The 12,295-nt window shown below is 36.5% G+C and overlaps 1 protein-coding gene across 5 annotated transcripts in view; it reads right to left on the bottom strand.

The window, feature by feature from the left end:
- DIAPH2 (diaphanous related formin 2) overlaps positions 1-12,295 on the bottom strand; it is a 931,860-nt gene that overhangs the window by 535,259 nt on the left and 384,306 nt on the right. For all 5 annotated transcript variants that reach the window (XM_025372654.1, XM_025372652.1, XM_025372653.1 and 2 more), the window contains one exon: positions 286-387. In XM_025372654.1, the coding sequence (XP_025228439.1) occupies positions 286-387 (102 nt within the window). The remainder of the gene's footprint in view (positions 1-285; positions 388-12,295) is intronic.

Below are 12,295 nucleotides of genomic sequence, written 5' to 3'. Positions count from 1 at the left end.
CTGCCTTATGTTTCACTATGTCCTCTAACAGTGTATTATTATCATTACTTTCCAAATCTTTACTATTCACAAGTTTCATCTAGTCTGACGGAGGCTGAATTAGAATTTTCTCCATGGCGGCTAAGTGACAAAAAGGCAACCAAATCATGTTTACACAGAATTTTGTTTCCAGAAGATGCTAAATATGCCTGTTTAAAAAGGTTACAACTTTGATGAAATACATTAAACAGCTCCCACCCCTTTCACCACTACCTATACCAATTATATGAAGAAAATATTACATACACAGATTCTGAGCTGTTTTGGGATCCAAAATTCTCAGTTCTTTCACTTTCTTCTTTGTAGGCCCAGTCTTCTTTTCTTCTAATGCTTCTGCATTCTTTTGAACTGAAAGAAAAAATGTTGATTCATAAACAATAATGGTACTAATCCAAGTACACGGAATAACATTAGTAAGGTATATTAACTACATTAATAAAGCTCATTCTGAAATCAATAAATGTGTTTATTTCATTAGTTCAAGGAACAGGATAAACATAAAAATACAGAGCTGTTTTAGAGTTTTCACTACAAATTAAATATCAGCACTTAAGCAGAAAAGATAAGCCAAATAGAACCAAAAATCAATTGCTCCTTCTTACCTAATGTACAACATTAATTACTCCTTTACCAGGTACCTACAGCAGTACTGGAATTAAATATATAGTACAACCTCGCTAATCTGAGCTAATTGAGGGAAAAGGAAGACATGCATTTCTCTTAAAATATGCTAAAATTTAAACATTTCTTTAATTCAGTGAAATTGCTTTAAAGCACCTAAGGTAAGTTTAACTGCTAAACAGGTTGCCATATAAATATTCCTGCTGAGACTGTTTTGAAGAATAGCTATGAACCATTTGCAATTTGTACAACAGTAGCACCATTTGCATACATGTAATTAAATAGACTCAGCAATGTGATCTTTTGCGTAAGTTAGCTTTGTATCCCTCGCTATTTGAAAAATACTATTTGCTTCCTTAGAACAGAAGATTTACTTTGCTTTCTTCAGAAGGTAACAGTATAACTCAAAACAGTTTAAAGCACGGAAACGGTAAGGAGTAGCAGTGCCAAGGAGTGGCTTTAGCCTTCCATAACCTCCATCAGCCAACTCCCCAAGTAGGCCAGCTCAAAAAACAATGTGGCTGTCTGCTATGAAAATAAAGCGTTAAGTTAAATCCCCAAACCCCTCCTGTATAGAAATTGTATAGCTACCATTGTACTCAGGTGTTGGCAGTTTACCTTTTCCAATATAAAAACAGGGTTGTAAGTAACGGGGCCATCAGAAAATATGAGAAAAATAAAGCCAATACTTTTTCAGTCAAATAGAGTGTTAAGTCCTTGCTCCCAAATTCGTGCTGCTAAATTACATCACTGGTTCATATATGACCATAATCATGCTGCTGCTTTATCAATGTTAAAAAGATAACTTCATTTTGAGGCAATAATGATATTATTTTAATTCATCTAATCTTTGTTAAAAAGACCACAAATGCATTATCGATTTTCTTTTTTAGAGAAAAAGCAACATAAAACCACAGTACACTTTTACTAAGGCAATATGTTTATAGATGTTACCATATTGGAAACTTTTGCAACATTCTATAGAATTCATCAAAATATTGGAAGTCCGTAAAGACTTCCTTTGTTTTAATAATACAAAATACAGAAAAATTAAATGAGCATACTACAGAAATAGCAGATATTAATAAAATAAATTACCTGAATAACTAAAGTCCTAACAGTGCTAAATTTTACCAGACTGGCCAACCTAAAGTTATGTGCAGTCTAAGGAGAATGGATAATAATTAACACTTTAAAATTACGATCTTTGCCATGTGGATTCAACACAATAGTTATTGCTACTACTGGAAGAAAAGTGACTTTTAATATATTTATCTTAAAATATATTAAAAGAACATATTTTACGTTTATATTTATCTGTATATATTTCTAAATATGTTTTAAAATATATTAAAACATATCTCAAATATTCTTCAAAGGGTCTTTCTAGGAGCATAGAGTCTTTCATATGCAATCATCAACATTTTGATTTATTCTAATTGTCAAGTCAGTTCCAGCTTAAGACAACTGTACACAAGAAAATGACAGTCCAATAGCCTTTCCCTTTGTCTATAAAATGTGAAGTATCTGAATCATATTGAAATTACTTCTAGAATCATTCACTAATTTGAACCCAGTCAAGGAAATAGTCAAGAAAATTTTCCTAATCTCTCAATATGCTTTAAAATTCACTATGGGAGACTAATTAGCCAAGTACATATAGGAAAAACATGCTGTGCTATGAAGGACCTATAAAGATGCTTCTGCAAACTAACAGGATCCTGACTAACCCAGGAATAGATAATGCTCATTTAATGACTTTATATCTTTGCATTTTTTAATTAAAATATGGTCTAGCCTCTCCCCTTTTCAAACGAACAAATTGTTTAAAACTAAGATTAGATGCCCTAAATATCTAGAGTTCACAGTTTTCTTTCTTGAATCCCAACATATTTTCCTTGTGTTATACAACTTGGCTTAAATCCTGGGTTCGAAAAGTGATAAGAATTCCATGAGTGGGCACTGCTTTTTTGAGAATCACAAGAGAAAAACAAGTTTAAAGCAGTTCTCTAACTAGACAGGCTTTCAAAACTAATCATATTTTTGCCATGATAAATAATTACAGACCAGTGGCTATTATTGCCTTTGGCCTTCTTGTTTTTAAAAGCATTCCTTAGGGAGCATGACCACAGGCTTAGATAAACAGAGAATTCAAAGAACAGCAATGAGACATCAAATATCCCAATAGTGTTCAACACATCATATGTTAAAAATTGCCTGCTTTCATAGTGACCTCAAAATGTCACTTATCCTAGTATACTTTTATTCTGTATGTTTCTAGTGGTTACAAAACATTAAATAACTAGCAATTCTATAATTATTTGAAGTTACTTGGATGAAACTAAAAAGTTTTTTTAAGTTTCGATATAAAAACTTCCTGAATTGATTTTATCATCAATTGCCCTATGGTCCTCAGGTTCATAATGAGGCCTACAGTGAAACGTGACCTTCCCCATACAAATGAAAAAACATTTTGCAAATGGGTTTGAATCCAATAGATTGAATTAATTTGAGTGTGTAAATTGGCACTGCTAATAGAATAATAATGAAACATTAAAAAATACAGTCTGTAGGAAGATAATCCTAATAATAAAGACATGTATATTATTATTAAAGATATGTTAATATCAAGATACTCATTATCTAAGATAAAATGCCCACTGAGTATTATTATATTTCCTTTAATACATGGATTTTTACAAGCAATTGTACTATAAATGTATTCTTTTACAACTGCGAAATGCTCATCAGCATAAATAAAGTAAACATGGTTATATGCTTTCCCCAATCTAATATAGGCAATGTTCAGGAATCTCCTATTAATTTCTGCTATCCCAGTGGATACACGGAACATGTGACAAGATGTTATAATTTGTAGCAAGTATTAAAATATTTTAAATAGGTAACATTAGATGATTTACATAGTGATAACTAACCATGAATCATAACAAAATTTGTATAACTATCTTAAAATTTCAGTGAGAAAGACTGATTTCTATAGTCAGAATCACATTCATTAATCTACCAAATATTTCTTGAACACCTACTATGAATTAGCCTAGCATGAGCATACAATGGTACACAACACATAAATATCTACTCATACTGCATGGTCATATGTAAACCAGTAATTATGGAAGTATCCCCAAAAGGTACCTAACATTTATAATTTTCTTTATCCATAAAAATATAGCTTAGATGAATACATGCATATTACTCAGTGAATTCTCATTTTCTTATTGCAAGCATAGTTCTATATTAGGGAACATCTTATCTTTGAAATCAGCATCACATTATGTGTTGTATCATATTATAAGAAATATGAGGAGAATTAAAAGGATGTCCCTTCCTATTAAGTACACTACATATAGGCCGGGTGCAGTGGCTCACGCCTATAATCCCAGCACTTTGGGAGGCTGAGGCAGGCAGATCACCTGAGGTCAGGAATTCGAGACCAGCCTGGCCAACATGGTGAAATTAGCCGGGCATGATAGCATGTGCCTGTAATCCCAGCTGCTCAGGAGGCTGAGACAGGAGAATCACTGGAACTTAGGAGGCGGAGGTCGCAGTGTGCCAAGATTGCGCCACTGCATTCCAGCCTGGGCAACAAGAGAGAAACTTTGTCTCAGGAAAACAAATAAACAAAAAAGTACACTATATACAAAGCCACAGTAAATAAAGCTAATAATAGTAGTATCAACAAACACAGTGAACATTTATGTAACTTCACGCATACATATTTGTATATTTAAGAAGTAAATGCCAACTATTCTTTTACATATAACATACAAATATAAGAACTGTGATCCATATATACTTAAACACATATTTTATCCATGTGGATATAATTCCAGAGGTGATTCCAGCTACATGGAAATAATTTTTTAACATATTGGTTGAAATATACAATATTTTAATTTCAATTAATGACTTGATAACATTAAAATAAGTGCAAGAATGGCAACGAAAGGTAGGGGAAATGTACTCTGATTTTTGCGTGTGATAGGTTTAATGATTTTTTTTTTGTTATTTTCTACTCTATTCTGAATCATCCGTATGCGTTTCCAGAAATATCACGTGAACCTGATGGCAAAAAAGGTCAAGGAAGATGAGATCAATAGATAAATACATATCTAATACACAACAGATGAGAGTATTAAAAAACAAAAATCACAGCAGTAGTAGTAGTTTTACTACTGGTAACCACCAATACAATCTTCACAAGCACCACCGAAATCAAAGTTTTATTACATATCTGCTCTGTATCTGGCATTAATTTTTATACCACTTTATATGATAGGTACTAACCAGTGTCATTTTACAAATGAGGAAATCAAGGACAAATTTAATCATATGTCCAAGGTGATATAGCTAGTAATGAAAACATGCTAAACTTCACCAGTGATCAGGGAAATGCAAATGAAAATAACCGAAGAAATACCATTAACAGTCATCAAACTGAAAAAATGTTTAAGTCTCCCAATACCAAGTATTGATGAAGATACAAAGAAGAATTTGATTATGCCAACGGTTGACAGTAAATATTCAGCAATGACTTAAAAAACACATGTATCAACATCTGATATATTTGAAGGTATGCTTGTCATAAATACAGCCCAACATTTCTGCTTGTAGGTCAAATGGTCAAGGAGACAAAAATGTTCACTGCAACAGTGTTTATAACAGTAGAAAAGTTATAAACAGCCCATGTGCCCAGGGGTTATGAAATGGATAAATTGTGGTATATTAATACAATGTAATACCACACAGCATTTACAGTGATTGTACTGCAGCTATAGATTTCAACAAGGATTGATGCCAAATACAATGCTGAGTGGAAAAATTAAAGTTATGTAAAATGGTACATGCAGTATAACATTCATCTAAATTAAAACAGAGACTAATCTTGTGTATTGTTGATAGATGAGTATATATGTAGCAAAATTATAAAAACATAGGCTAGATATTAGCCAGCTAATGACAGTGGTTGCCTAAGAGGAGGAATCTGATGCTGGAATAGGTAGAACCTTGGAAACTTCCATTTTAACTCTAACGTTTTATTTCCTTAAAAGCAAAGATCTGGATTAAATATGACTAAATGTTAACATCTGTTCATTTTGGGTAGCTGGTAGATGGGCGTTTGCTACATTAGCCTTTGTAATTTCCCATTTTTTGACATAAAAATAAAATTCATATGAATAAATTACACAAATATTCCCATCCATTTTTATAGTTTACAAGCTGTTAACCTTGGAAATCCCAAGGGCCAAGTGTAGACAGGAATTACAAACAATATGGAAAAGAATAATCAAGAATGCTGGTAAAGATGAATCAATTTGTAAGGAACCACAATTTTGTGTTCAATTGTTATTGAGTCTATTTTGTGAGGAATAACACATGTGTTTGCTAAACCTTGGGAGGGAAAGCTGATGCAATAGGCAGGAAGAGATTCCATTTCTGTTTCCTCACACATGCTACATATTACAGCTGTGAAGCTTCCCCTCTCCATGTTGCCTACAGCTGCACACGAACCAAGGCATCCTACAGAAAGGTAGATTTCATTCTGACACCTGCGTAGTACCTGAAGCAATAGGAATGGCATTACCAAGAGTGTTTCTGAAGTTCAGAGCACATTAAACAAGACTAACGGTTCTAATGGTAGGGATAACACACACATACTTTGTAGTGATTTCCTAATTAAGGAACAAATCTTACTGGTTGTAGTTTATACAAGAACACCCCAAATCAGGAAGCACATGTTACTGCAAATTAACATCTGCATAACTAATATACTTGCACACCTGTTCATTAAGCCAATTACTGAACACTGCTAAATGTCACCAGAACATTATGTTTAACAGCTAGCATAGCTAATGTTGTGTATTTTCAAATGGGCCGCAATAGCTCAGCAGATAATGTATATTTTAGGAAGGACAAATAAAGTTGTCTTAGAGGTTTTAGGGAAGAATTTCCCTTGTCTGAAGTGGTAACTTAAATACCAAAACTGAAGTATGGTTTTTACCTCAAAGTAGTCCAGTTATATTTTGTTTAATGATGTGGATACATTCCGAGTTCTTCTTTAGATGATTTTGTCATTATGCGAACATTATAGGGTTCACCTACACAAACCTACATGGTATAGCCTACCTCACAGGTTTGTAGCCTATCGCTCCTAGGCTACAAACCTGTACAGCGTATTACTGTACTGAATATTGTAGGCAATTGTAACAAAATGGTATTTGTATATCTAAACATATTTAAAATAGAAATGGTACAGTAAAATTACGATACAAAAGATAAAAAATGGTTTACCCGTATAGGGCACTTAGCATGAAGGTAGCTTACAGAACTGGACAGTGCTCTGGGTGAGTCAGTCAGTAAGTGGTGAATGAATGTGAAGGCCTAAGACATTACTGTACACCACTGTAGACATAGGCTGTACATATAGGCTACACCAAATTCACAAAAATTTTCTTTCTCCAATAATAACTTAAACGTAGCTTATAGTAATTATAAACTTTGTGGTTTTTTTTAACTTTTGACTCTTTTGTAATCAGATTTAAAATACAAACACATTGCACAGCTGTACAAAAATATTTTCTCCATATCCTTATTCTGTAAGCATTTTCCTGTTTAAACTGTTTAAAATTTTTTACTTCTTAAATCTTTTTGTTAAAAACTAAGACACACACATGTTAGCCTAGGCCTGTACAGGGTCAAGATCATCAATATCACTGTCATCCACATATACATCTTGTCCCAGTGGAAGGTCTTCAAGGGGCAATAACACACATGGAGCTGTCACCTCCTATGATAACAATGACTTTTTCCGGAATACCATGTGAAAGACCTACCTGAGGCTATTTTACTGTTAACTATTTTTTTTTTTAAAACAAGAGTACACTCTAAAATAACAATGAAAAATATAGTAAATACATAAACCAGTAATATGGTTGTTTATTATTATCAAGTATTATGTACTGTACATAATTGTATGTGCTATACTTATATATTACTGGCAGCACAGTATATTTGCAACAACATCACCACCAATATGTGAGTTATGCATTGCACTACAATGTTACAACGGCTACATGTCACTAGGCAATTGGGATTTTTCAGCTCCATTATAATCTTATGGAATCATCATCATATAAGTGGTCCATTGTTGATCAAAACGTTGTTTTGTGGTACATGACTATACTTGACAAATGAGGTTGTCAAGGTGCTTTCCTGTTAACCTTTAACCTATATGAATTACCTTATTCAAGCTCAAGTCAGTCACTTTACCCACTGGTTGTCTCTGGCTTTGTAAGTATGAACTGACATTTTTCTGGTTATCTCATTTATTCAAAGAACTTCCTGTTATTTTAAATGTCAGAATTCATGTCACGAATCAGTGAGTCCAGCAATCAACTCCAAGAGCTAAGTGCATCAGACAACGTATGAAGAAAGGCATATCTGTAGGAATTACGATGCTACAAAAACCAGTATCACTAGGCCAATAGGACAATACTTGTTGAGAATACAGTCTGGGCATTCATCACACCCAGGCTTTTCTGATTTGATATGGTCCATCTCAGCTTGGTGCAGATCCTGCACACAATTCAGTTTGATGCAAAATACATTAACCTTGCTGAGTAAGACTCAACAAAGTAACACCCTGAAATATTTGTAGCCATAATCTCAAGTTGATGATGTAGGACTTTTCAGACTAGGAGACTCACAGTTGCCTCCTACATATTATTACTAAATAATTTGAGATAAAAAAATTTCCATGGAGATGCTGAGTATAACCCGCACTTTAATATTTCTTATAGAGTTCTTCCTTGTGGCCTAATCAAAGTGCTTTGCTGTGTTTTACTGAATATTAACTCAAAGCTGTGGTTTTTTTCTATACGTGGCTTGGTATCCTTATTCGCCCGAAATATAATTCTGAATTTGATGGTTGGTGATTGCTGCAGGAGGTGCTGGGTGTTATCAACTTTTTATGGTTGCAGGGGAAGATAAAGACTAGAGACTAGAGATGGAACAATGGTGTTGAGGGGGGTGGGGCATGTGTTCCATACTTACCTAGTCTAACCATATAACGTATATACAAAGAACTGAAGTGAGAGGGTTGGAGATTATGTCAGGAATCCAAGGACTCAGAGGAGTTGCCAGATGAAAAAAAAAAAATGGTTGTATAGAGTGGAGCCATATGCTCACAGGAGCCATAGGCGAGAGGAAGAATCCAAAGCCAAAGAACATGAGCTGATTAGTTTCTGATCACCTCCATCCCCAGAGACTCCCAGAATCAACCAGGAGAGTCTTTGAAAAGCAGTTGAGGCAAATTTTAGATACCATGTAAGTAGGGATTCAGAACTTTGAAAATGTGGGTATTAAAAATGTATTCATCAGGTTTGAAGTATAGGAAATTTAGATTATTTATACCATGTGCTGATGACACCTGCTTCACAGGAATGTTGTGAGAAAGAAATGGCACATACATGTAAAAGCTCCAGTAACATAAAGAAGGTCAGCGAACTTTTTCTATATAAGGCTAGACAGTGAATATTTTAGGCTTTGCAGGTTATACCATCTTTGTTGCAACAAGTCAACTCTGCTATTGTATTGTGAAGGCAGCCAGAAACAGTAAGTAAACAAATAAGGATGGAAGTGTTCCAATAACATCTTGTTTACAAAAATAGGTGGTCAGCTAGATTTGGCCTGCAGATCACAGTTTCCAAACCCCTGACATAACAAGATGCTCAATAAATGTCTGATTCCTTATCCCCTTCCTTCTGCAACTGAGGTCAATTTATACTTGCTTCCACTTTTGCAAACATGAGAAAATGTTCAACATTCCCCCTGCAAATTAGGATCTACAAGCTCCTTGCTATAATTGTTGACATTCTGTTTTTCAAGTACGATACACATAATCAAACACATTTATACTCCTCATGGTTTCTGAATGTGTCAATCCTACAGGGATCAATTATCTCATAAAAAAACTGTCACTGTCCTTTATTTTATTCCCCATATAGTCTCATATACGTTTTCATGTAAAATGACTGAAAACACAGCCCAACTTTAATAAAATTAAAAAATTAGTTTCTACCATCCATCCTTATTGGGGCTGAACGAGAGCTCATAAGCAGCTACAGTGTTCGGTAATGTTTCACTTGGGATATACTGGTTTATAATAAAACAAAAACCAAGTTCTGTAAAAACAAACAAACACACACACACATAAATCAGACTTTTGTATTTCATATAATACAGTTCTCTTATTCTATGCACATAAAAATATTACTGAGTCTCTCAATTTGTTTGTTGCTGGCTGAGCTCAATGGGAAACATCAAGAGTAGACTGTCCCTGTTTTCCATTTGGATTCCAACTGGTTTCAATTTTATCTTTCAGGAGTAATTTTCTTTAGTTCAGAAACCACAGCAGTACATACTGTTGAAGGTGATAAAAACACTAGAAGAATTCTGAGAAAAGAAAGATAGGGAGGGGCGGAGCAAGATGGCCGAATAGGAACAGCTCCCGTCTCCAACTCCCAGCGCCAGCGACACAGAAGACCGGTGATTTCTGCATTTTCAACTGAGGTACTGGGTTCATCTCACTGGGGAGTGCCGGACAATCGGTGCTGGTCAGCTGCTGCAGCCCGACCAGCGAGAGCTGAAGCAGGGCGAGGCATCGCCTCACCTGGGAAGCGCAAGGGGGAAGGGAATCCCTTTTCCTAGCCAGGGGAACTGAGACACACAACACCTGGAAAATCGGGTAACTCCCACCCCAATATTGCGCTTTAAGCAAACAGGCACACCAGGAGATCATATCCCACACCTGGCCGGGAGGGTCCCACGCCCACGGAGCCTCCCTCATTGCTAGCACAGCAGTCTGTGATCTACCGGCAAGGCAGCAGCGAGGCTGGGGGAGGGGCGCCCGCCATTGCTGAGGCTTAAGTAGGTAAACAAAGCTGCTGGGAAGCTCCAACTGGGTGGAGCTCACAGCAGCTCAAGGAAACCTGCCTGTCTCTGTAGACTCCACCTCTGGGGACAGGGCACAGCTACACAACAACAACAACAACAACAAAAAAGCAGCAGAAAGCTCTGCAGACGCAAACGACTCTGTCTGACAGCTTTGAAGAGAGCAGTGGATCTCCCAACACGGAGGTTGAGATCTGAGAAGGGACAGACTCCCTGCTCAAGTGGGTCCCTGACCCCTGAGTAGCCTAACTGGGAGACATCCCCCACTAGGGGCAGTCTGACACCCCACACCTCACAGGGTGGAGTACACCCCTGAGAGGAAGCTTCCAAAGCAAGAATCAGACAGGTACACTCGCTATTCAGAAATATTCTATCTTCTGCAGCCTCTGCTGCTGATACCCAGGCAAACAGGGTCTGGAGTGGACCTCAAGCAATCTCCAACAGACCTACAGCTGAGGGTCCTGACTGATAGAAGGAAATCTATCAAACAGGAAGGACACCTACACCAAAACCCCATCAGTACATCACCATCATCAAAGACCAGAGGCAGATAAAACCACAAAGATGGGGAAAAAGCAGGGCAGAAAAGCTGGAAATTCAAAAAATAAGAGCACATCTCCCCCGGCAAAGGAGCGCAGCTCATCGCCAGCAACGGATCAAAGCTGGACGGAGAATGACTTTGACGAGATGAGAGAAGAAGGCTTCAGTCCATCAAATTTCTCAGAGCTAAAGGAGGAATTACGTACCCAGCGCGAAGAAACTAAAAATCTTGAAAAAAAAGTGGAAGAATTGACGGCTAGAGTAATTAATGCAGAGAAGGTCATAAACGAAATGAAAGAGATGAAAACCATGACACGAGAAATACATGACAAATGCACAAGCTTCAGTAACCGACTCGATCAACTGGAAGAAAGAGTATCAGCGATTGAGGATCAAATGAATGAAATGAAGCGAGAAGAGAAACCAAAAGAAAAAAGAAGAAAAAGAAATGAACAAAGCCTGCAAGAAGTATGGGATTATGTAAAAAGACCAAATCTCCGTCTGATTGGGGTGCCTGAAAGTGAGGGGGAAAATGGAACCAAGTTGGAAAACACTCTTCAGGATATCATCCAGGAGAACTTCCCCAACCTAGTAGGGCAGGCCAACATTCAAATCCAGGAAATACAGAGAACGCCACAAAGATACTCCTCGAGAAGAGCAACTCCAAGACACATAATTGCCAGATTCACCAAAGTTGAAATGAAGGAAAAAATCTTAAGGGCAGCCAGAGAGAAAGGTCGGGTTACCCACAAAGGGAAGCCCATCAGACTAACAGCAGATCTCTCGGCAGAAACTCTACAAGCCAGAAGAGAGTGGGGGCCAATATTCAACATTCTTAAAGAAAAGAATTTTAAACCCAGAATTTCATATCCAGCCAAACTAAGTTTCATAAGTGAAGGAGAAATAAAATCCTTTACAGATAAGCAAATGCTTAGAGATTTTGTCACCACTAGGCCTGCCTTACAAGAGACCCTGAAGGAAGCACTCAACATGGAAAGGAACAACCGGTACCAGCCATTGCAAAAACATGCCAAAATGTAAAGACCATCGAGGCTAGGAAGAAACTGCATCAACTAACGAGCAAAATAACCAGTTAATATCATAATGGCAGGATCAAGTTCAC

This window comes from Theropithecus gelada, chromosome X (genome assembly GCF_003255815.1).
Source record: "Theropithecus gelada isolate Dixy chromosome X, Tgel_1.0, whole genome shotgun sequence".
Taxonomy (NCBI): domain Eukaryota; kingdom Metazoa; phylum Chordata; class Mammalia; order Primates; family Cercopithecidae; genus Theropithecus; species Theropithecus gelada.
This window is presented reverse-complemented; position numbering and strand designations above follow the sequence as displayed.